The following is a 26,733-nucleotide window of genomic DNA, read 5'->3' as shown; positions in this document are numbered from 1 at the left end:
CCTCCGCACCTCATTTGCCTGCAGTCACTAACTCACCCTTCCCTACTTGAATTACTCATGATCCTGGCACAGTTAATCTGTGCAGGTGGCTCTGGTAGGGGCATGCAGCCAGCCTGAACAGAGATGCAAAATAACACTGGTGTTCAAGGCAAAAACAAAAAGCTAGAATTTAGCATCCGCAGTCTTATTATGTTGTATAGATAGGGCTCTCCCAAATTTATGGCCATGAAAAATGTGTCACAGACCATGAAAGCTGGTCTTTTGTGTGCTTTTACCCTATACTATACAGATTTCACAGAAGAGACCAGTGTTTCTCAAACCTGGGGTCCTGACCCAAAAGGGAGTTACAGGGCAGTTGCAAGGTTATTTTAGGGGGGTTGTGATATTGCCACCCATACTTCTTGCCCCACCTTCAGAGCTGGGTGGCTGGAGAGCGGCAGCTTTTGGCCAGCTGCCCAGCTTTGAAGGCAGCGCCCTGCAAGCAGCAGCACAGAAGTAAGGGTGGCAATACCAGACCATGGCGTCCTTACTTCTGCGCTGTTGCTGGCAGCTGCCTCTCTCCAGCTGCCCAGCTCTGAAGGCAGCACCACCACCAGTTGCATCGCAGAAGTAAGGGTAGCAGTACCACAACCCCTCCTATAATGACCCTGCAAACCCCACAACTCCTTTTTGGGTCAGGACCCCTACAATTACAATGCTGTGAAATTTCAGATTTAAATAGCTGAAATCATTACATGTATGATTTTAAAAATCCTATGACTGTGAAATTGACCAAAATGGACCGTGAATTTGGTTAGGGCCCTAGACAAAAGTAAAACTCAACCCCACTTCAGCCAACCCGCAGTGTGAAGACCACATGCTTAATTAGCCCATTTAGTATTCTCTGCTACAACTACTGAGATATTTTTCCTTCTCAAAACAACTTGATGCTTAGATCCTGTACCTAGTCCTACACAGCATTGAAATATCGTGTAAAGAACTGGAACTCCATGTCTGAATCCCCTCAGACTTTGGAGAACTTGGCTCCTGATTCAACTTCCCAACTTTGGTCAACCTCTGTAAGATGGATATGAACCCCTTTCAACTTTGGGGAAGTCAGTATTTGATTTTCACAGCTCAGAGCTATCTCTGTTTGTAATATCTTTTGTTTCCGCAAGGGTATTTTGCCACTATTCAATCACTTTCTGGAGTAATGTTTACAACAAAATATCCAAATTGTATGTGATTTAGAAATTTAATGTAGAAAGCAAACTTTTTAGAGCTATTTAGTCTACACAGCAGGCTTAACAGCAAGATCATTACTGAGACATAGACCTAGGGAGTATTGTTTAGTAAAGAAAAGTGAAGTGCTGATGCTTATCTTGTCAAAAGAAAAAAGATGGAAACAGAATAACAACACTGAAACCTTCTTTAAGAAAGATGTAGGTAAGTGGTTCTCAGACCTGCCTCGAGCCCCCACTTCTGTTGTATCCCTACCCGATGAGACAATCTGAAGAACTAGCTTGCTAAGAGATTTTCTTTCAAGTATTAGTTGCTGTGGTAACAGCATGAAGAGAAGATCAAATGGATGCCAAAACCAGACAGGTCTCTATGAGAATTCCTGATATGTAAATGATTGATAGCAACCCTAATCAGAAAGGTTAACAAAACAGATTTTCATTGCAGCTAAGGTAGGGCTTGTCTATACAGCAATTTAGTGAGAGGCAAGCCAGGGTGTAAATCTAACTCTAGCCTGCCAGCACTAAGGCTATGTCCGCGCTACAGAGGTTTGCTGACAAAAGTAATGCCTCTTTAATTAAAGCGCGTTAATTAAATGGCTCTTGCATGTCCACACTATTCTCCTTCTGTCAGCAGAGTGCAGCCAAGCTGGCAGCTCTTATATCGACACAGAGAGCAGTGCACTGTGGGTAGCTATGCCATTGCGCAACTAGCCACAGGGTGTTTTGGGAAAGGTTTGCAATGCCTCATGGGATAGGTACAGCATCACATGATGCGGGTTTCTCATGTTGACCCAGCTACTGCAGTGGTGTAGTGGTACAAAAAAAGTGGATAAACTAACTGTACTAACCTCCATATTCCCCAAATGAGAAGTAGGTAAAATCATTTTATATCAGCATTTATCCCCAACTACACTACTGTGCTTTGATATACTGCTGTTTGAAACAGTATGTAGTAGTAAGGTCCACATGGCCTGTTAGTGTATGGCAGGCAAAAGTGCCATAGATTTACACCCCAGCTTGACATGCACTCTCTGTATAGAGTAGCCCCTAATTTTACCTTCTCCAGGGGACCTGGACCTTGTTTACAATTCTCATGATGTCCTGTGAACTGACAGTCCTGTGGTTTCATCAGAACTGAGCGCATGCACTTTTCATAAAGTAAACATCGATAGCTTAATAAAATAAGTTTCACATTCACATTTATATTGCCTTCTCATCATAAAGGGCTGGGCTGAGCCTAGGGCTCTCTCGAAACGTTGAGTAACATCCACATGATTGGCAAAATGGAGTTTCTTCCGGGTCTAACCTGATTTCTGCACATAAATGGCCTGCTGCCTATGTAAATGCCACTCCCACACACTTTGATTATTAGAAGTCTTCCGTTTTTCTTACTGAATCACATCTGTATTATACATGAGATACAAAGGTACATTTTATCTCATCTGTTTTTTTAATTGGCTCTAAAATTGGTTGACCCTTCCCATGCTGTAGTTGAAATCATGCAAGCAAAAAACGCATTTAAACAGTTTATTGCTTATTAAGGTACTAATAGTTTCCCTCACTGGTTTGTACCAGGATTCTTTTTCTGAGAACTGTGTTCTTTAGTCCTATTCAAAACCATAACATAGACTTTGTAGATGGGTAGGGCCTTTCAGCATTCCACTTACACCTGTGTTGTGGGACCTGTTTAGAATCCTGTTTTCCCCTATCCTGGTACAGCATAGTTATATTTTTAGTGTAGATAAGACTTAACTCTGTCCCTGAACTGAGCCTGGACATCTCCAAGGGCATCATTATATTAACATGTCCAAGGCTTTAGCATGTAACTGCTCCCCTAGACTGACTGTCATTGTGGTATTGGTGGTCCAGTAGTCTGTGGATCTACTGTTGTTATTTATTTATATAACACCAAACAGCATGCTAAATCCTTTGTAGACATATAAGAAGGTAAAGGCCTTGCCTCAAAGAGCTTATCTAAATAAGCAACATAGAAATGAAAGGCCGGGACATGGAAATAGGATATAAGAAAAAGCAATGAGGTTGTATTGTGCACACTGTTGGCCCACCCACACCCATCACATGCCTGGAATCATAATTTTAACAGTGCATTCTGGGAAGGCTGAGTAGCTCTTCCATGCTGTTTCAGCTGCAGGTGCCAGGGGCAAAGGATTGTCTATTTTGAAGGTGTTCTGAATAATACTATGCAAATTGAAGGCTGTGGGAGTAGAGTTGGCAACGGCCTCTGCATGTAATGGGATTAACTCTATTCAGTCTTCTTTCTATATTATTAATTTTATAAATATAATTTAGAGAATTTTATGGTGGTGAAAGGTACCAGATTGACAGCCCTGTAATGACTGTTTTGATGTACTCCTGTAGAAGAAAGTTGGAGTTATGTTAGGAGGATTGACAAACCTGGTTACACTGATGTAATTAAACAGTGCTCTTCACATAGCAGCAATACCGTATTATAACTTGGCTTTAGGTCGACAATTATGCTGCAGCTCTGCTCATGAGTGAGGTCAAAACACAATTTGCCTGCTCATTTTAGGAATCATGAATGATATTCTGGCTCTGTTGAAGTCAATGGGAGTTTTGCCATTGACTTTGATGGGGTCAGGATCTTACTCTATGTGTTAACCATCTGATAGTATGGAGTCAACCATGTTACATCCTTGTTAAAACCTCAGTAAAAGTCCGTAATATAGGTGGGCTTAATAGCACAAATTTGCTAACATGGTTCTTGGATTGAGGAAAAAAACTCCATGATCACAATGGTCAGGAAAATTGCTAGAGCTGTACTAACAAAATCCATGTCTAAACAAGGTTGCATCTATCATGGGAATATTGGCAGAACTCTCGACCCAAGGAGCAGGTCTATACAGTGGAAATAACTTTGATTTTAAAAATTGAATTCTATGAATTGAGTTTAGCCTTGTACATTAATGCAATCTTAGCAAATGTTGTGTTTCCCTGTACATTACCAGTGTAGAGAGCATTAACTCCTCATGATGACATGGTTATAAGTGAAATCCAAGACTCCATTGCAAATCTAGGGAAAACTACTTATCCAATGACATGTGGGGTGACCATCAATACAGTCAAGGGAGAGGAATTCAAAGTCAGGTATTCAGAATGTCCAAATTATATTTCTCTGTCTCTAAGGGGAAAATGAAGAACCAGATTTCAGTCATGATTCTGCAAATGATCACAAGGGCCCTGTGGTAGCAGTGGATGCCTGCAAGACCCTCTCTCTCTTTCTAAGCTGTGGGTAGGTGAAGCACTGAACATCGTCTCCTTATTTATACGGTAATCAGATGGGTTTTGTGCAGGATGGAAGCTCAGGTACATCCATATGAAACGTATAAAACCTATCATTTGGCTGATAACATGTTTCATACTCTTACAGCTGGTGCAATAGGTTTTCCACGCAATAAACTCAAGCTTGGTAACATCACTTTGGTATTGGTATCACGGTAAAATTATGCTTTATTAGACCCCTTCCAAGCGAGATGCTGGGAATACTACTTATGGACATAATGGACCAAATTCATCCCCATTTTCAATCTAGCAAATACCTAGGAAATATCAGTGTAAGTAGAACTGCAGGAGGATAGGAACAATGTGGGGGTGAGATTTCAGAGATAATCAAACCAGTCCAGGGAAGCGTCTGAACAACCACATATACATTTCATCGTGGTAGCCATGTTAGTCTGTATCAGCAAAAACAACGAGGAGTACTTGTGGCACCTTAGAGACTAACAAATTTATTTGGCCCACGAAAGCTTATGCCCAGATAAATTTGTTAGTCTCTAAGGTGCCACAAGTACTCCTCATTGTTTTCACATATACATTGTCAATGGAAATTTCATTTGCAAGCTAAGCTATTGTTTAAAGGAAATAAAATATAAAGAAATTGCACCAGTATTGGTGGGTTTCAGTTCAGTTCCTATTGGCCAACATAAAACCTTCCTTCACAATTAGCGATTAATTGGAATCTTTGTTGGCAATTTTAGAAGAGACATCAAAGGCTGACAATGAATGCAGAGACTGAACACTCCTCTTTCTCTTTGAGGCAAATGCTTCAGAATAGGAATGAGGTTTACTAGATGGTGCATAGTTTGAGGAGTTTGCACGGCAGCTGCCTGTGACACAGCAAGTGTATGATTATTCAGATGCCTTCTGTCTTCAGGACATTCAGTCATCTGGAGTACATTTTTCCTTTAAAAAAATCTGTTGGAATTAAACCCATTCTCAGAAATGGAGGAAGGGCTTATTTCCTCATTAATTTATTACATTGTTTTTGACGTTGTAGATGCTATATTAAGTAAACTCTTTCACTGCATGAAAGTCCCTATGATAAAATGCTGCTCCTTCCTGAACTCTGAATGTCTTTGCTTTTGTAGTGTTAATTTGGCTATTATTGGTTAAAGAAATCTACTTGTTTGTGACTGGAATAAAATTACTAGGTAACCCAGATTAATCCCTCTCCTTATGGATTCTCACTGATCCTACAGGGTAAAATTCTTCCCTGGGCAGAAATCCACATGTAACCTTTGCACCACTTATGTCCCGCTTAAACCCTACTTTCATGATTTAGTGGGATTAAGTGGTACATAGAACTCATGTTGGCCCTCTGTACAAGGGAAAATTTCACCCACAGTGAATTACTAAAATCAGCATTAAGACTATTTCACAAGATAATTCTGATTCCTTTATTTTCCAGTGAGGACTACATGGTGAAACTCTGGGATATTCACAAGAATTTGGTGGCCGACATTTTTCTTGATAACACTCTCAGCTCTGCTTGTTTCCTGAATAGTTCTGGAGATATTTTAGTGGCTTTCAGAAATGATCTTTACATCTTGCCTCACAGTAAGGCACTGGGTATCTCAGCGACAGATACAGATGTCTCTGGAATCTCAGCAACAGGTATGACATCAGACAGTCTTACGTGGATACATTTACTCTCTTGTTAGGAATCAGATTTTTTTAACCATTTGTTATGATTTTCAGTGTCTGTACAATATATTGCACCATATTAGCTGTGAACAGTGCTTTAACAAAAGGGATAGTCATGAATTGATGGTAATTTGGGTCACAGTTAGATTTAAGTCTAACTTTGGTCACTTTACTGGGTGTTGCTTTCCTACATGAGCCCTTATTTCACAGTGACATAGTATCTGCAAGTCAGAGTTGAGTGCCTGACTTCTTTTAAAAAGAAAATTATAAAGAGCTTATTCTTCTAAAAGTCAAGCAATCTTGGGTCATTTAGACCCAAATTTGACTTTTGTAAAAAAAAAATAGTTTTACAAATCTTAATGTTATTTGAAATGTTTTCATGATTTTTTTGCACATTTAAAAGAAAACACTTTTTTTTTCACTTTAAACTTTTTCCTACAACATTTGTTGTCCAAATATAACAGCATTGTTCTAGTTGTGCATAGGATCCAGAAATGAATCCAGAAACAATTCAGTCTATGTTTACTATTTGAACTGAATGAACTCAAAGGATGAGTGAATGCAAAACACAGCTAGCATCAATTGTAAAAAGTACATCAAATTTGTAATTTTTTTCATTTTTAAGTAATCTAAGTGTAGTAACACAGATAAGGATATTATATATATAACTTTTTGGCTTGGCAATGGCCCTTTTAAATATATTTATACAAATACCACTCTTGTGATATTTTGATATCTTCACCAGAGTCCTTCATTTATGAAAACCAAGCTTTAAATTACCAAAAGGAAGGAAAAACGGATGTCTCCAAAGTCACTGACATGGACTCTTATCTGGTATGTTCTAGTTGCTTGAACCCATACTGCTATCAAATATACAAGGGAAAACAATTCTGAATGAGCCATAGCACTCATAGACACAACATAAACCAGCTCCACTGAAGAACGTCTGATACTAGCAGCTATGTCTGCTACCATGTGCTAGATACAGTGAAGAACAATAATTCCTGCCCCAGTTCCAGGATTAAGGCAGCTTCTTCTCTGACCTTCTGTAGTAGGAAGTGGTGGTGGAAAAAATATTATGTAAAACCCAGAGCTGGGATATGTATTTCCTAATAAGAAAACCTGTTCAGTTAGCAGATTTATTGTCTCAGTTTATTTCACTAATAAGCATTACCTCTAAAAGTAGAAATGGTTGCATACTCCAGAAAAGTGAACTATTCCTATTACATGGGACAGAAAATGTGCTAGACTGGGTGAATGAGTTAGCACTTGACTGTGATCTCTCTCCATTTGTTGGAGTTTGTATTTCTGAACATAACTCCCTGTATATATACCAGATTTATTATAATTCACTAACATGTTCAACTACCCACATTTATAACTATTTGTACTTTCAGCTAACCTGAAAGTACTCCAAACTGACATGTTCTCTACCTATTAAATATAGAATACAAAATTTCAATATTAAATGAAATTTTTGCCAACATTTTTCAATTTTTCAAGTTCCACCGCTATGGAATTGATTTTTTTAAAAATTCAATTATGAAATGTTTATCATTTTTTCACTGAAGTTTGGAATTTTAAGGAAAAACAAAAGTGAAATGTTCATGAAAACTTTTGGGGAAAAAAGTGTTTTGGTTTTTTGACCAGCTCTAATACAGATTTATATACTTATCACTTATTCTTTATTTATCTGCTAAGATTTTATTCTGAAAACTGTGGAGGAAAATTCTTATAGGTACGTTTTCACAGCACTGTATACTGGTGACTAGGACCTTACACATTGTAAATTTAAAAACACCCATCCAAAAAAACATTCTGGATCATAGTGGTATGGAAGATAAAATAGCCACATTTCCTACAATTTAACAATTGAGCAAGTATTGAGTTTTTCCTCTACATTCTTAGTTAATATGTCATAATGGTGGCTCTTCCTAATACAAATGATATAGAGTACTCCTGGGGGAGTACTCATGCACCAAAAAATTAAAAATTCTGCACATAATATTTTCAAATTCTTCATATTTTATTTATCAAAATAACACAATATAATCACACCAGTTTCAATTTTTTTGGTCATTTATTTCAAAATATCTGTCCGCAAGTATGTCTGTAACAATACAGACAACAAAAAAGATTCAGGAATTATTATTTTTTTTGACAAATAGATTTCTTACTAGGCATATTAATACAGAACTCTGAGTAATAATTCATTTAAACTACAATACAGGACCATGTTTCCCGCACCCCTCAGAAGCACAGCAAAGGCTTGGGGTAGTCGGGGTAACAGAGGAGCTAAGGGAGAGGGAAGTAAATTGCTGGGAAGGAGCCTGGGTGTGAACTTGGAGGGTTGTTGGATATGGGTGGGAAAAGTATGGAACAGGTTTTTGTGGGGGAGTGTGGAGGGATTATTAGGGAACTTCCCCCATGCAGACCCTTGCTGACCCCTAGACTCCCCCAGTCAGTCAGGCACATTTGTCCCTGTCCCCATGTGACCCTGCATCCCCTTCCCCTGTCCCCATGTGTGTCTGTGCCCCACCCACCACACACTGTCCTTATGTAGCTCTGCACCCCCGCCCCAACCCCATCTGGCCCTGAATCTCCCTCCCCCTTGTGGCCCTGTGCCTCCACTCCCATTCAGCCTCTGCCCCAGTCTGTCCTCCCCCACTAGCCCTTATGAACCCCTTTCTGATGCCCCCCCAGTACCCCACACTGTCTGGCTCCCCATAGCCCCTGTCTCCTGACAAGGTCCACTGCGAAGAAGGCAGCTCTTTCTCTTCCCTCCCTGGTGGGGAGCTGCTGCTGTTCTTGTGCCACAGTGCCCTCTGGTGGGAAAATGGTGGAACTACATCAGTATTTTGGCAGAAGCTTTTTTCTGTGCAAAAAAAAAAAAGTGGTGCTCATTAATTATGCACGTGTGCAGTAGCTCAGAATTCTCTCAGGAGTTATAGAGACACTTTCCAGCACTTTCCTGAGAGCATTTAGGTCTATGCACCACTTGAGCTTTGGGTTAAACCTATGAGTGGCATATAAGTCTTGTGCCAATAGGGGGGATGAATTTCACCCACTGAGAATAAATGCTTCTTCCAATGAGACTTTGCATCTATGGACCATATACAGTGTTTTTATGTGACATAGCTGATGACTTGATGACTAGAAACCCATGCATATGAGTGGCACCAAAAAGAATGCCTCACCAAGCTGTGTGTATGTGTGTAAGGGAAACATTTTCCTCACAGGTTTATGATTACTGAGCGTCAACTTTTTCCCATTTCTCTAGGTGCCTTACATGGGATTTAATTTCACCAGTGACTTCACAACAGAATTGCTGGTTTCACCAATGGGCGGAGAAAAGGTTAGACTTAGTTGAATACTTAAGTTTCTTTGAAATCTGAAAATGGTGTTGGAAGTAAAGACGTGTTGAGACATTTTGATCCCTTTAGGAAATGTAAGTATCTCTAAGGGCTTGTACACAGTACCACTTATGTCGGTATAACTTATGTCGTTCAGGGGTGTGAATAAGCCATCTCTACAAGCGAGGTAAGTTACACCAACCTAAGTGCCAGTGTGGACAGTGCTATGTCTCCCACCAACATAGCTACTGGTTCTTGTGGAGGTGGTTTTATTATGCCGATGGGAGAGCTCTCTCCTGTTAGCATAGAGCAGGGGTTCTCAAACTGAGGGTTGGGACTCCTCAGGGGGTCGCGAGGTTATTATATGGTGGGTCACAAGCTGTCAGCCTCCACCCCAAGCCCCGCCTTGCCTCCAGCATTTATAATAGTGTTACATATATTAAAAATACAGACCATTATTATACAGAGCATCTACATCAGATGTGCTACAGCAGTGCCACTGTAGTGCTTCTAGTGTACACTAGCCCTAAAAACAGAGCATCTGTCAAAAGGGACACAATCAACCTAGGTAGGACCCAAAATATAAAGGAGGGTGTTCTACTGAGTTGGTTGGGAAATTCATTAATGCAATGTGAACCTGCAAGTATTGTGTTAATTTAACATTTTATTACCTGTACATTACCTGTTGCTATATGTGTATACTCCTCTGTCATCCACCAGCTGTCCTGGAAGTTGCCACTGGCCCCTTCCCGGATTTATTGTTCTCCCAGTATCTCAGCGACTTCATTGAAGGTATTTGACTTCCTGTTTCAACCTGGACCTCTCAGCATAGATGAGCAAGAGAAGGCAGAACGTAAGGGATTCTTTCTACAATTCTACCTTCTTTTACTTCTGTTTATTCAAGAACTAAAGTAAATCTGGTAGCGTCCTAAACCTTGAACCAGATCCTCGGCTGGTGTAAATTGACGTAGCTCTGTCGACTTCAGTGGAGCTAAACTGATTTATACCAGCTGAAGGTCTGGCCCTATAGGCCAGATTTTCACAGTACCCTGCACACCAGGTGTCTGCTGTACACCCAAAACTCCAGTTGAAGTCAATGGGAGCTGCAGATGCTCATTACCTCTGCAAATGGTCCGGGGGGAAGTAAAACCGCACTATCTTTACCTCCTGAACATCTGCCTGTTGTTAGATCCACGGTACATTTTTTAAAAGCACATAAGTGCCTTAGTTCCTAAGTCCCATTTTCAACCGTGATTTAGGCACTTAAGAGCCCAAGTCCCATTGACTTTCACATACCCACAAATGGTAGTTCATGGACGAGTGGGCTTTCTGGTTGCCCTCTCCTCCTGTAAAAACACCAGAATGGAGGGGAGTGGGGAGCAAGTCATCCCTTAAATAGGAATGTAGATGTTTGGAGAAGGTTAGCTGGCTCAGAGCCTCCTCTCTCCTTCCAGCGCCCCCCCTCCCCCTTCCCAAATAGCTGCCACTGAGCTGGGTGTGGAGCGTTAAGCCCATTAAGAGGAGGAAGTTTGTGTGTGGACCAGGGAGGGAATGTGTGGGAGCATCAGAGGCTCTCAGGTGCATTTATTAAGCATCCTGTCTTTTGAAATATTGATTCACAAACATCCTGAGATCCCTTCTTACTCTAATAAGGACTGTTTTCCAGCCTGTCATAAAGCTTCCCTATAACATTCTCTTAAGGTGTATAGGGTGTAGTAGCAAATGGTATAACTAAAGCAGTCATTTCTCTTTTCTCCCAGTCTCTGAAAGAATGATCCTGACTGATTATATGAAATACTTGCCTGGCCCCAGACCTGCAGAGGCTGTGGATTTGGAAATACCTGAGTTTGGAATCTCCCCATGTTCTTCTCCACTCAGTGTATGTTCAGAGGCCCAGCCTGAGGAAGAGGTTTGTATGAAACCATTTCACACTTCTGTACAGAGTCCAGCAGTGTGTCGTGTCTGACTTCCTTCAACACAACACCGCCTTTATTAAGGTGACAGATTTCAGAGTAGCAGCCATGTTAGTCTGTATCCACAAAAAGAAAAGGAGGACTTGTGGCACCTTAGAGACTAACAAATTTATTTGAGCATAAGTGAGCTGTAGCTCACGAAAGCTTATGCTCAAATAAATTTGTTAGTCTCTAAGGTGCCACAAGTCCTCCTTTTCTTTTATCAAGGTGGAAAGCAGAAATGCTGATGACTCAATTGTATATTGGCAAGTCATTTTGAGGTCCCTTCTCAAGTGCATTGATTAAACTCGGGCCTTCTAACACACAGCTAGTGTACTTAGAGTTCACAATAATTCATCATAATTCTGTTTTGTTATGGGGACACCTGCTGGAAGAACTCTGAGCACAAGTAAATTCTGTGCCTGAGAATTTAGCCTGACATGCATCTCATCAAGAATGCCTATTACTGCCTTGTACATTTACCATCTCAGAAAGTAATTTGGGAATGTTTCTATTTTAATCCCTGGGATTACATCTCAAATACAGGGTAGAGTTTAATAATATAAATGTTTTTTAGGGTTTTTTTTTCTTCACAGCACTGGAATGAAACCACAAATACTAGCCCTTTCACCAAATAAAAGTCAGTGCAATTGATACTGTTCAAATTTGAACAAAAATTAGAACACATTTTGAAAGAGAAAGTAGTTAAGGACATAGAGGTGAATGGTAATTGGTATAAAATACAACATGGTTTTACAAAAGGCAGATCATGCCAGACAAACCTGATCTCCTTCTTTGAGAAGATAAATAAATTTTTAGACAAAGGAAATGCAGTAGATAGATCTAATGTACCTGGATTTCAGTAAGGCATTTGATACAGTTCCACATGGGAAATTATTCGTTAAATTGGAGAAGATGGGGATTAATATGAGAATTGAATGGTGGATAAGAAACTGGTTAAAGGGGAGACTACAATGGGCCATACTGAAAGGTGAACTGTCAGGCTAGAGGGAGGTTATGAATGTAATTCCTCAGGGATTGGTCTTGGGACCAATTTTATTGTATTTCTGACCGTGGCACAAAAAGTAGAAGTGTGCTAATAAAATTTACAGATGACAGAAAGTCGGGAGGGATTGCCAATACGGAGGAGGACTGGAATATCACATAAGAAGATCTGGATGATCTTGTAAACTGGAGTAATAGAAATGGGATGAAATTTAATAGTGCAAAGTACAAGGTCATGCATTTAGGGACTAACAACAAGAATTTTTGCTATAAACTGCGGATTTACCAGTTGGAAGTGACAGAGGAGGAGAAAGACCTAGGTGTATTGGTTGATCGCAGGATGACTATGAGCTGTCAATGTGATGCGGCCATGAAAAAGGCTAATGTAGAGCTAGGATGCATTAGGTGAGGTATTTCCAGCAGAGACAGGGAAGTGTTTGTACCATTATAGAAGGCACTGGTGAGATCTCATCCGGAATACTGTGTGCAGTTTAGGTCTCCCATGTTTAAGAAAGTTTAATTCATTCTGCAACAGGTGCAGAAAAGGGCTATTAGGATGATCGAGGAATGGAAAACCTATCTTTTGAGAGGAGATTCAGAGAGCTTGGTTTGTTTAGCCTAAACAAAGGAAGGCCATGGGGAGATCTGATTGCTCTTTATAAATACATCAGAGGCATAAACACCAGGGAGGGAGGGGAGTTACTTAAGTTAAGCACCAATGTGGACACAAGAACAAATGGCTGTAAAGTGGCTATCAACAAGTTTAGGCTCAAACTTAGGCAAAGGTTTCTAACCATCAGAGGAGTGAAGTTCTGGAACAGCCTTCCAAGGGGAGCAATAGGGGCAAAAAACCTAACCGGCCTTAAGACTGATCTTGATAAGTTTATGGAGGGGATTGTATGATGGGACTGCCTATGTTGGCATGTGGCCCATTGGTGACTGCCAGTAGCAAAAATCCCCAATGGCTGGAGACAGGACGCTATATGGGGAGGGCTCTGAGTTACTCCAGAGAATTCTTTCCCAGATGTCTGGTTGGTAGTTCTTGCTCATATGCTCAGGGTCTAACTGATTGCCATATTTGGGGTCAAGAAGGAATTTTCCCCCGGATCAGACTGGCAGGGACCCTGGGGGCGCGGGTTGGTTGCCTTCCTCTTCAGCATGGGGCATGGGTCACTGGCAGGTTTAAACTAATGTAAATGATGAATAATCTGTAACTAGTAGTATTTAAACCATGATTTGAGGATGTCAGTAACTCAGCCAGAGGTTCGGGGTCTATTACAGGAGTGGGTGGGTGAGGTTCTGTGGCCTGCAATGTGCAGGAGGTCAGACTAGATCATCACAATGGTCCCTTCTGACCTTAAAGGGCATGAGTCTGTGATACAGCTGTGGGTTTTACAAGCAGCATTGTAGAGAGTTATGGAAAGGCAGCCAAAGACTTTTTTAATGGAATATTGTTCTAATTGCCTGGATTTAGGGCAAATATTTTTATTTCATCTCCATATAACAGATCTCAGTTTGCTTATTGGGCTTTCCTTATGCATAGGAACTCCTGACAGTGTGATCCACAGTGGTAGAGACCACAGAATACTGAAGGCAAGATCCACAATGTGGTTCTGAAAGGAGGATTTTGCCCTTAATCAGTACTGACTGGATTTGCCATGTTGCAAGCTGATAGTTTCAAAAATAAGGGATAAGAGAGGGATTTTTTTTAACTGGGCATTTTCCTCCCCATAACAACCAACACCTGCCTGCTTTATTTTTGTTCAGGTTGCTGAAGCTGAGAGGGAATCCACTGATACAGAATTGCTACAGCAAATCCCAAGCACTGAACAGCAGCAAGTCAGTGAGGAAACAGACAAGGAGAGAAAAAATCTTCTAACAGAGGGAGATTTCTGTTTGGACAAAACTCAGACTTTACAGATGAAGAGAAAAACAGGTATTAAAAGTCTTCTTTTATTGTTGGCTTTTATTGTATATCATAGTTCTACAGATATTCTCCCCAGGCATGAGCCTACTCTTATCAGAGGCAAAACTTACATTGACTTTCATAGTGCAGGACCAGGGTCTTGAGCTCTATTCTTGGGTCTGCCACTGACTTCCTGATAGCCATGGCCAAGTCATTTAAACTGTCTGTGCCTCAACTTTTCTGTCTGTAAAATGGATACATAATGCTTATATGAAGTGTTATGAGGATTAATTCATTCATGTTGGTAGTGTTTTGAGATCTGATGGAAGATGCTACAAAAGGGAATATTATTATTATACTAATATGTAAGTACTTGATTAGAGATGGAGCATGAGCATTGTTCAAATTCTCCTTGCTTTACTCATGCAAGACCTGACTTCAGTGGGAGTACATATATGAGTAAGGAGCAGGATTTGCCCCATATTCGAAAAATGCCTTCTGGATCTGTTATTCACTCAGCAGTGTTGTTGAAGCGTTGTTGGTGCCAGGATATGAGAGAGATAGGTGGGTGACGTAATATCTTTTTTACTAGACCAACTTCTGTTGGTTCGAGCTTACATAGAGCGCTTCTTCAACAGTCAGTGCATAAGTTTCAGAGTAACAGCCATGTTAGTCTGTATTCGCAAAAAGAAAAGGAGTACTTGTGGCACCTTAGAGACTAACCAATTTATTTGAGCATGAGCTTTCGTGAGCTACAGCTCACTTCATCGGATGCATACCGTGGAAACTGCAGAAGACATTATATACACACAGAGACCATGAAACAATACCTCCTCCCACCCCACTGTCCTGCTGGTAATAGCTTATCTAAAGTGATCATCAAGTTGGGCCATTTCCAGCACAAATCCAGGAAATGGCCCAACTTGATGATCACTTTAGATAAGCTATTACCAGCAGGACAGTGGGGTGGAAGGAGGTATTGTTTCATGGTCTCTGTGTGTATATAATGTCTTCTGCAGTTTCCACGGTATGCATCCGATGAAGTGAGCTGTAGCTCACGAAAGCTCATGCTCAAATACATTGGTTAGTCTCTAAGGTGCCACAAGTACTCAGTGCACAGTTCAGCTCTGCTTTCTCTTTCCTGATCCACGCACTCATGCCCACACAGACAATCCTCACAGAAACAAGTCACATTACAGGTTCTTGTTGTCCCTGTTCTGAAGGTTCTGAAAAAAGGAAGAAAAAATCTTCAAAGAGCGACAGATTTCCATCCGGCAAAGAAAAGGTATTCTCCATCACCATAAATGCTACAGTTGGTATTAGTGGGGCATTCACAATGACGCATGTCATAAACAGTGATTACTATTTCTGAAGGGTTTTTATTAAGTTCTTACAACAATCCTAAAATTGGTAGCTAAGATACATTAATGATAAGTGCCATAGAAAAGTCCAGGAGGAATAGGATGTGAACAGTGTGCAGTAAATAAGTCCTAGTGCCACACTTTAAGCAGTAAGGACTCAGAGAACATAAAATATTAAATAATTGCTCATCTTCATGAGCACCATGAATTCTGTGCACTGAATGAGGCAGGGGCCTTGTGGAAAAAAATGGCATAGTATGTGATCATGCAATTAAAGACTGTATTATAATGCAAATGTACAAGGAAGCCAGATTGGGTCACACAGACAACCTTAATTTTGGTATATTCTAACTTTGAGTGCTTGCCTTTGCAACCTTAATGATCTTTTAACATAGTTGGTTGTGAGTAATAGCCTACAGATGGGCTCAACTCACAAAATTCCAAATTCAGATTTGGATTTTGAGCATCCCCAAAACTGAGGGGTTCAGATCTCAGGTTCTGATTGGGCCCATCTCTAATAAAAACCCATAGCAATTTAATATGATTTTAAAAATATATTCCTTGCTACTAAACAGGGTGTTTCCCTACTTGTGGAGTTTGCTCTTATATAATATGTTCTTAAACTTGCCTTATTTTAATTATGATTTAGAAGCTTGTGCCCAGGAAATTATCCAGTTCAGAAGGTGCTGGTCTGAGAAAGACACGTACTCCAAAACATAAAAGATTTTCCTCAGAGATGCAGGTACCTGTTGTTGCAAACATAGGTGCTCTCCCAAAAATGTTACCAGTTTACCTCAACTGCTGTTGGATGGCAGGATGGCAGAGCTCGGTGATCAATTTAGATTCCAGTTTCACAGTGGAAGTTTTTTATTCATTCAGAAAACTCATGAATATTAATAATACACAGAAGCCTCCTTTAAATTGGTGATTCTATAAGATGATAACTCAGAAGAGAATCAAGTTTTGCTAAATACAAATCTTAAGTCAGATTTATTAAACAAATGATTAATGTTTTCATGTGAATCAGGCTATCTCGCAGATTTTTCCAGAATTGCCCATGCCAATAAAATTGGGGGAAGAGAGAGAAATTCTGTAGCTAATATTAACAAACTTGGCAGATTAACAGTGCAAGGTCCCAGTATTCAAGTGGAGTATTACATGCTTGAACCTGTAGTCTCCACAGACCTCTGTACTAATTGTCAGACAGCTACAATCTGCCCCATTTAATACACATAGGTTACTGTGCTGAGGCTCTTGTGGTCTGTGCTGGGTAAAGTTTGGCCAACCTACTGTAGTGTATCTCCCCGCTTGTTTATTAAAAAAAGAAAAATGTTGATTTATTTTTTTTAAATCAGAACGCCATGATGGCTAGAGACCCCAAGACTGTCTCCCGGGCCCTTTCAGCTGTTCCTATAGGTGAGGTCAGATATTCCAACTCTATTATAAGTTTGCACTTGAAATGGTAGACATTAACATTCTCTTTTTCACAATGTGATCCCAATAAACATTTTGCAGTAATGAATCAAATAGCTCATGATAAACCTTATAGGAACTAAAATTCTTTTATAATTAAATAAACAGTATAAATTGTTGAATATCATCATACCTGATAAGACTGCAGGCCCAGAAATCTGGAGCCTTATACATCATACAGTGATGTAATTTGGATGTTTGAACATACAGTGACTTATTTGCACACTTTCTCTTTTGCCCCCCTACCAAGTATCTACCCTGCCCCTGCTTTTCTTTGGCTCCCCAGGGTTTCCTCACTAACCTTTCCCCCTCCTTGATTTTCCTCATCTCCCCCACAGTGTACTGCCTGACAATAGCAGACATTCCTAAAGCATGGTCCTCAACTGCCCACAGTCATAGAAATATGGCTAGAGTGAATGCCTACTTAGCTCCACTCTATATATCATATTGCCTAGCCACATATCTATAGTTTTGGATGAGCTGGAAAATATGCTGTAGGCAGGATCTCTATAGTTAGACTCTTAGGAGGACTCCTTGGAGTGTCCCTGATTAAGTGTTTATCTACACATGAAAATTAATCTGGAATAAAATAGGGTGTGGATTAACTATTCTTGATTTACTACATGTGTGGATGCTCTTATTGCAGAATAAGAGTGCCTTATTCTGAACTGGTTTAATCCATTTATGAATAAGGAACTCTTAATCCATTTTGGAATCTAATCTCATTCAGAATAAAACACTCTTATTCCAGAATAAGAGTGTCCGCACAGGGAGTTAACCTGGAATTCTTATTACAGAATAACTCCCCATATAGACAAGACTTTCAAGTCCTAGGGCAATCCTTCAAGAACTCTAACCAGAGTGATGCAGCCAGAGCACCTTCTCCACATAGCTCCCCTGCTCTCCCAGTGACAGCAAGAGATAGGAGCAGGTGCCAATATCAGCAGTTTACTGACAAATCTAGATGATTTTAACAGCTCTCTATCCCAAGTCATTGCCACAATGGAAGCAGGACTGTTCAGTGTTACAGTCAGACCCTATAGTGCTAACAGCTAAAGAAGGGTCTCTATGAGTTCAGGCGGTAGGGGCCTGTGCTTTTGGAGCAGGAAAATCTGTATTCTGTTATCTCCACTGTTGCTGGGATGTTCTGAATGACCACAGTGGAGTCTAGTGACAGCCATGAAGTGGACATGTGGCAACTGTGAAATTCTAAAGGGCCTCAGATTTGTTGAAATATGATGTATTCTTTCTAAATTTCTCTTGGTTTACAACCTGTTGTCTCCAATGTGATTGTCAGGTGCATAAATGGGGCCGAATTTAACGACCAGTGTTTAGTAAATTTGTCACTCTGTTTTTGAACCAGGAATGGTCTGTTTCATTGACTAAGAATATTAGTGTTTTAGAAGTTTCCAACAAATGCCTTTGCCCTCCCAAGAGCTGTATTAATTCTTCAGCCAAATATTTGTCGAAACATTGTTGCCATGCAATGTCCTTCACTGACCTGAAGGTGGAGCAAAGGCCCTGCTTGTTTTTAAACTTTGTTCTAAAGCCAAATCTTTCTATATTACTGGTTTCAGAGTAACAGCCGTGTTAGTCTGTATTCGCAAAAAGAAAAGGAGTACTTGTGGCACCTTAGAGACTAACCAATTTATTTGAGCATAAGCTTTCGTGAGCTACAGCTCACTTATGCTCAAATAAATTGGTTAGTCTCTAAGGTGCCACAAGTACTCCTTTTCTTTCTATATTACTGATCTTGAACGCTGACCATGAGGCCCATTAGAGTCAGTGGGGATAAAGCGGGGGCAGACTGGAGATTACATTTACAAATATTTATATTACAGAAAAATTCAGTTATTTGGCAACAGCCTATTGCACATTCAGAAATGAAGCTTGGAGCAGGGGATCCTTCACTCTTTGTGCTCTTGTGAGCACCCCTATTGGCTAATGCCCATGAATGAATTGATTGTACCTTCTTTTTCAAAGAACTAGGTCATTGTATTCCACAAGGGTTTGAATTAGAGGAGAAATAAAAGGTTAAAGGGGAATATAATTGAACAAAGGCAAAGCATCCCATTCAGCTCTGTTTGCCTTTATTACTGAAATTGGGGTGGGGGAAAGTAGTCAGGTCATGAAATTCAAACCTCGTGGCTGAAAAGGCCCCATCATAAAATACTTATTTTTCTATGTTACCAGTAAGCGCCTGGCAGCAGCAAACGAGAGAACTGGGTTTGATGTGGGGCAAAATTCAGAGCTTATTAACAGTGTAAATTCAGAGTAACTCCATGTATTTGAGCTTAATAGAGTTACTCTGGCTTTACTCAGCTATTCCTGAGATCAGAGTCTGGCCAGAGTCTGCAGGATGTGCTGCAAAAGTAGCAGACTAATCTTCCAGAGCGGATGCAGAAAGCATGATGGTGCTCAGCAACTGCTGGTCCAGCTGGAGTGAGCTTAATGGAGCTGCAATGAAAGCTCTGATTCTGCTAGGCTTATATACTGAGAGTTATGATATTCTAGAAAAAATAAGATATTTATGAGGGGGACTTGTGTCTCTATGTCCCCAATGGATTTGGTGCTTCCTAAAGTTAGTTTTCTGGCTTCAAAGTAGATGGTATACATTTCTATTGATCTGTTATCTAGAAGTATGGGATAACGGTGGCATTCAGATTTTCAGAAAGTTCCATGACAGCATAGAAATTTCTTTTCATAGAATCACAGGACTGGAAGGGATCTCGAGAGGTCATCTAGTCCAGTCCCCTGCACTCATGGCAGGACTAAGTATTATCTAGACCATCCCTGACAGGTTTTTGTCTAACCTGCTCTTAAAAATCTCCAATGATGGAGATTCCACAACCTCTCCAGGCAGTTTATTCCAGTGCTTAACCACAATGACAGTTAGGAAGTTTTTCCTAATGTCCAACCTAAACTGCCCTTGCTGCAATTTAAGCCCATTGCTTCTTGTCCTGTCCTTAGAGGTTAAGAAGAACAATTTTTCTCCCTCCTCCTTGTAACAACCTTTTATGTACTTGAAAACTGTTATCATGTCCCTTCTCAGTCTTCTCTTTTCCAGACTAAACAAATCCAATTTTTTCAATCTTCCTTCATAGGTCATGTTTTCTAGACCTTTAATCATTTTTGTTGCTTTTCTCTGGACTTTCTCCAATTTGTCCACATCTTTCCTGAAATGTGGCACCCAGAACTCGACACAATACTTCAGTTGAGGACTAATCAGCGTGGGGTAGAGCTGAAGAATTACTTCTCGTATTTTGCTTACAACACTCCTGCTAATACATCCCAGAAGAATGTTCCCTTTTTTTTTTTTTTTTTTTGCATTAATGGTATCACTGTCAAAATTCAGCGCAAATGCTATTGGAACTAACATCCTTTATCCACCCTAAATAACTAATTATTATTTTACAGTTTATAAAATGCACCTCTTGGTGTGTGCACAAAAGTATCAAATCACATACATCAGGATCTAAAATGACATAAGGAAGCAAGTCTTAGTCCAACTCAGGCTCTGTCAGGCCAATGAGGAAAACAAACTCCAGAGTCAAAAGCCTGTTACTGAGAACCCCATTGCACCAGCTCCCAGACCTTTTATCTAGGATTTGCTAGCTGATGCACCCCTGCTGATCTTAACCATTGGGATAAAACATGATGAGAAAGACAGTGGCTAAGGTGACAGTGGCTAAGGTAGCCAGGATCCAAATTGCATAGTGCTTTGTAGATCGGAGATATTGTGCAAAGGCATTTCCTTTTGTATTTTAAAACATGGGATGTGAAATACTTAGTCTTATTCTGACAGGTTTCAGAGTAACAGCCGTGTTAGTCTGTATTCGCAAAAAGGAGTACTTTTTTGTGGCACCTTAGAGACTAACCAATTTATTTGAGCATAAGCTTTCGTGAGCTACAGCTCACTTCATCGGATGCCGATGAAGTGAGCTGTAGCTCACGAAAGCTTATGCTCAAATAAATTGGTTAGTCTCTAAGGTGCCACAAGTACTCCTTTAGTCTTATTCTGATAATTTACACCTCCATGTAAGCTCTGACATATGTCATGGACTGTCTACTTCTCAGAGTTAGGCACTACTCCGTTCCTTTGTATTGCTGACATTCTAGAAAGCAGCACAAACATCTCACCAAAATTAGCACTTTGAGAAGAGAAATAACATCTTGGCATCAGTCACTGATAATATGATGCCAATTCTGACATTTCTGCCAACGATGTAAAAGCAGGTTAGTTCCCCCATGTTTGACAGCCTAGCCTTTAGGTACAGTAAGTAAAGTACACATCAGGTAAGGTCCTTCATTCTCCAGCCTACTTTTAATTATAATTGCTGTCATCCTCATTTCTTTTGTGAAAGCTGCAAATCCACTTGGGGTTCTGGCAAGCTGATCTCTGACAATATCAAATGTTCTAAGAACTCTTAATCGAAGGCAGCTCATGAAAGCACTCCAGGGAACACTTTATTCTCTGTGTTTAAAAGGACATGAAAGTACAATAGCTCTCTTTATACTGGTATAAAAGCAGCCGATTGAACTTGTCAGTTTAATAAATAATACAGTTGCTTCCATCAGACACTGTTAATAGACTCCTGCCTGGACTAATGTTGTATTGAGTTGTTCAAGTGCTTACATGTTGTCTACCTGTGTCTTCCCTGGGTTAATCCCCTTTTATCTCCTGAAGGTAGAGCTTTCAGTAATAGCCTCCGAAGGGCATGAGGTCCACCACTCTTCATCTCCCACCCCATTTTTGTGTGTAGTGTTGCAGCAGCAAACTACTTATTTTCCTGGATAGGCCAGTTGGCTGGCTCGCATCTCATGTTTGGAGAGATTCAAATGCACTTGTACATGTAGAATCACTGACATTTTGTATTAGAGGGGGTCAGAGTAGAGGTGGTCGCAAGATGAAAAATTTGGATCAGGATTTTCAAGCACCCCAAACTTCACGGGTGTTTCATTCCAGATGTTTATTTCAGTCCATTATAAAAATATGGACCAGCTGCAAAATTCATCTCTATGTTTGGATTTCAATCCTAAATTCAGGTTTTTTTGGGCCCATCCCTATTTTTGTGTTAACATGAGCAAAAATGCCATTTGTTTTATATGGAGAGTAACACACTCAGTGCTTTATGTTTCTAAAAGGTCAGGCCAGTGTCTGCACTATTGTGAGTGATATGCTGGGGAACATGAGACAGGGCACAAATGCAAAGGCAGAAGAAACGTACAAGTAACATTAATAGCTAGAGATTATAAAATCTTTTGTCGTGTTGGCTCTTGCTTATTTTTCTATTTTTTTTCCCTCTCTGTGCCAGCAGAAAAAATGATTCCTACTCCTCCACCTGAGGTATGTGATAAACAAGGGGGGGAAAGACGCATTTATCATTGGGAATATGTTCCAAAGACTTTCATGACCAGAATTTCTGCTTTGAAAATATGGCTCGTGGTATTGATGTTACGCATGTTCAGATTTTTTAAGAACCCCAGAGTGCTTCCTGTCTGACTCCCTGAAGATTGTGTTTCTCCAATTTAAAACCCATTTCCCTTAGACAATGATCCATGCAATGCCACCCTTGTCCCTGCTGACACAGATTGGACAAATTCCCTTTGGGGTCCAGCAGAGCTCCAGCTTCACTGGTTACAGGGATTGCTGTTGAGGTGGTATGAATTGGCTTGGCACCTATTTGCAGGATCATTCTGATTGTAGTGGATGTTTACTGGTCCTGGAGTCAGTAATTCATTTGATTCATAGCACTCTTGCTGTTTATCTGTAATAATCTATCTGGGCATGTTTACTGGAAACATGCAAGAACAGGGGAGCCAATATCAATCAAAACGAAATGACTCAACCTCAACATTAGCTGTTAAAAATAACAAATGTACTTATGTGGGAGTGATGGAACAGTGGGTAGGGTTCTAACCTACCACTGAAGGGAACAGGGTTCAGTTATCTGCCGTGCTATAAACTACCTGTGTAATCCTCAGCAAGTTACTTAGTATGTCTGTGCTTCAGTTCCCCACCTATAAAATGGGGATAATATAGGCCTGCCCTACCTCACAGGGTTGTTGTGAGAAGAAATACATTAAAGCAATGAGGTGTTTAGATACTGCAGTAATGGGTACCATGTAACTAACATAGAGAGTCTGCTCAAATAAAGGGGATTTACATTGTGTGGAGAGGATCAACAGATTTGGGTTCTTTCAGACCAAAAGGGGAAAGAGTTCCAAACTAAAGCTCTTTTCCCCAGACTCCTATGTGTTCAAATCCAGCAGCTATAACCTGTTAGCAAGAGGACTTCTTCTGGTTTCAACTGTTGCAGCAATGCTTGCAAAGAGGCTTTTCTGCAGCCCTTCCACATTGTAATTGAAAGTTGAACTGAAATGCTTTTCATTTTAAATATCAAAATGATTTGAAATCCAAAATCCTGGGCTGGAGGCATGTATGGGCTTCAAAATGATAAATACATGCATTTAAAAAACAAAATGCTCTTGTTGAAAACTGCCAGCTCTGAGTTCGGGATTCTGCATGTGCGCAGCTAGAACTGATAACGTTACCAAAACCTAAATGAGTATCAGAAAGGCAGCTTGTTGCTCTGCATTGAGTGCTATTGATCCCTTCATGATTCCTGTGTGAAAGACACAGAACTCTGATCTCAGGGCTAGTTAAGTCATTCAGTTCATTTTCAGAACCATGCTGCTGTGAAGCTTTGCTTTTTTTTTTTTTTTTTTAAATGTTCATAAAGGTAGGGATTATTTCTGTTCTCTGCAGCCTGTGAGTAATTGCTGCTTCTGTCAGTAAATGGACTGGTTTCTTCCTGTGCCCAATATGTGCAAAGACTGTTAACGATATCTGCAATAAACACCTGAGTACTAGGCATACTCTGCACGTTTTGCATCTGGATGACGTGTCAGGGAACTAAGCCCTCCTTGATATTCTGTTGCCTTTAAACACCATCTAAGCACTGAATGTAGGAGCTTGGGAATGAGATACAGAGCCTTTCCCTTTTAGATCACCAGATTACTGATTGAGGCACATTAGCAAGGGGTATTGTATGGGAAGTTTGTCCTGCTGCTTCTTATGTTGTACTTACTCTTTGCAGAGATGATAAGGTTTCCAGTGTTGTCAAACTGGCATCTTTCATGAGCTCATGCTCATGTGGATATTCCCGACTGGATTTAAAGAAGTGATTATTTCTTTTCATTAGCAATTGAGGTCATTTGGTTAAAATGGCTGCCAAAACATAATGGCATAGAGCAGAAGAATTAGGAAGCTGGGATTTGCAGCCATGTGTTCCAGTTGCTAGTTCCCCATTCATGCAATAACACAGCACTATAAACATGAATGTGTCATGTGTGCTAAAGAGCATGTTGCCACAGAGACCAGGAAGCTCAATGTTCTTAGCAACAATGCGGTTAAAGGATACAGCAAACTTTTTCTCTTGGGCCTTTTTCTCTTGGGTCCTGGTTGCATCTCAGCTGTGCTCTACCACTAAGGCTAGCAAGGGAAAGGATCTGGCATTGCAGATGGGAGCATACCAGGTATTCCAAGCAGGAAAAATTGTAGCTCCGTGTGTTAACCGCAGCTGATGAAGTGCCTGCGGTTAATCAAAGCACCGTGTTGTGCGTTGTCACTGACTAGCAGCCTGTGCGTAGAGAAAGGGGAGTTATTCTTTAATTTATTTATGATTTGTATAGTGCAAACAGTGCACTCGCTGCTTTACAAAAGGGTTTGAAGACCAGGTCCCTTCCCTGAAGATATCATAATCTAGGTGGGCACTATACAGACAAATAACAGGGGGATGGGCTGCAGCCAAGGCAAAATGAGTGAACAGTGACTTGTTAGCACCAAAGAGAAAAGGAGTACTTGTGGCACCTTAGAGACTAACACATTTATTTGAGCATAAGCTTTCGTGAGCTATAGCTCACTTCATCGGATGCATTCAGTGGAAAATACAGTGGGGAAATTTATATACCTAGAGAACATGAAACAATGGGTGTTACCATACACACTGTAAGGAGAGTGATCACTTAAGATGAGCTATTACCAGCAGGAGAGCGGGGTGGGGGGGGGGGAGAGAAAACCTTTTGTAGTGATAATTAAGGTGGACCATTTCCAGCAGTTGACAAGAACGGCTGAGGAACAGCGGAGGGGAGGAGGGGGATAAACATGGGAAAATAGTTTTACTTTGTGTAATGACCCATCCACTCCCAGTCTCTATTCAAGCCTAAGTTAATTGTATCCAGTTTGCAAATTAATTCCAATTCAGCAGTCTCTCCTTGGAGTCTGTTTTTGAAGTTTTTTTGTTGAAAAATTGCCACTTTTAGGTCCCCACTGTTCCTCAGAGGTTCTTGTCAACTGCTGGAACTGGCCCACCTTGATTATCACTACAAAAGGTTTCCCCCTTCCACCCCGCCCCGCTCCGCTCTCCTGCTGGTAATAGCTCATCTTAAGTGATCACTCTTCTTACAGTGTGTATGGTAACATCCATTGTTTCATGTTCTCTATGTATATAAATCTCCCCACTGTATTTTCCACTGAATGCATCCGATGAAATGAGCTGTAGCTCATGAAAGCTTATGCCCAAATAAATTGGTTAGTCTCTAAGGTGCCACAAGTACTCCTTTTCTTTTTGCGAATACAGACTAACACAGCTGCTACTCTGAAACTTGTTAGCACCAGTCATTTTGCCCATGGGTCTTTTTGCATGTTGTGGATCTTTGTTTGAGGGAGGGAAGTTACTTAAGAAGATAAAGATTTTTAGTTATCTAGCTTGGTATCAGTTCAGGGGAGAGGGCTCCCTTTAGGCCCAATCTTGCTAAGTACTAAGCACCCACACCTCCCAGAGAAGTCAATGGGCATTGAGGATGCTCAGCCCTATGCAGGGTTGGACCCTTTGACTCCAATCTCTTTAGCTAGAAATCATGTTGTTTTATCTAATGCTTGTCTCTGTCTTTTTCAGGCTCTGGCACCAGCTGAGAAAAGGTATGCATAATGGGATGATTAAGTCATGTGTTTCCAAATAATCAAAGGCACGCTGTTTCTGCTAGGCAAGAATGTGGTTTCTTTTATAAGACATCTAGCCAGATTCAGGATTTCTTTGGGATTTTTAATTTCTTCGAAGGATACTGAAGGAAAACTGAATCTGGTTAAGGCTGGTTCTGCTCTCTTATATACCCAGGGCCAGATGTAATCTCATTCATATTCTTTTCATGTTTCAGCAGACAGAAAATAACTTTGCAGTCTGATTTCATTCCCTAGAGAAAATTGTTCCTATTGTGACAGTGTTTCAAAGCATTTCACACTGACATCGTATTCTGTGTATGTTTCTGGCAATGACTGCAGCTCAGGAAAGACACTTCAGTGAAACAGGTGGGGAGGAGGACAGATTATTCATTGTTACTATTTAGTATTTGTATTATCATAGTGCCCAAGAGGCTCAGTCATGGACCAGGGCCCCAGTGCACTAGGCACTTTACAAACACAGAACAAAAAGACAGTCT

The 26,733-nt window shown here is 40.5% G+C and overlaps 1 protein-coding gene across 1 annotated transcript in view; it reads left to right on the top strand.

Moving 5' to 3' along the window:
* LOC140915160 (uncharacterized) overlaps window positions 1-26,733 on the top strand; it is a 52,145-nt gene that overhangs the window by 2,523 nt on the left and 22,889 nt on the right. Inside the window, exons 2-13 of the mRNA XM_073354738.2 lie at window positions 4,386-4,491; window positions 5,947-6,152; window positions 6,928-7,016; window positions 9,463-9,537; window positions 10,256-10,388; window positions 11,296-11,444; window positions 14,260-14,428; window positions 15,622-15,683; window positions 16,409-16,501; window positions 17,115-17,175; window positions 22,548-22,579; window positions 26,193-26,215. Of these exons, the coding sequence (XP_073210839.2) occupies window positions 5,957-6,152; window positions 6,928-7,016; window positions 9,463-9,537; window positions 10,256-10,388; window positions 11,296-11,444; window positions 14,260-14,428; window positions 15,622-15,683; window positions 16,409-16,501; window positions 17,115-17,175; window positions 22,548-22,579; window positions 26,193-26,215 (1,082 nt within the window). The 5' untranslated portion in view covers window positions 4,386-4,491; window positions 5,947-5,956. The remainder of the gene's footprint in view (window positions 1-4,385; window positions 4,492-5,946; window positions 6,153-6,927; window positions 7,017-9,462; window positions 9,538-10,255; window positions 10,389-11,295; window positions 11,445-14,259; window positions 14,429-15,621; window positions 15,684-16,408; window positions 16,502-17,114; window positions 17,176-22,547; window positions 22,580-26,192; window positions 26,216-26,733) is intronic.

The sequence above is a fragment of the Lepidochelys kempii genome, chromosome 7 (genome assembly GCF_965140285.1).
Source record: "Lepidochelys kempii isolate rLepKem1 chromosome 7, rLepKem1.hap1, whole genome shotgun sequence".
Classification (NCBI taxonomy): domain Eukaryota; kingdom Metazoa; phylum Chordata; order Testudines; family Cheloniidae; genus Lepidochelys; species Lepidochelys kempii.
The sequence above is the reverse complement of the archived record's forward strand: the minus strand, read 5'-3'. Positions and strand labels throughout refer to the sequence as shown.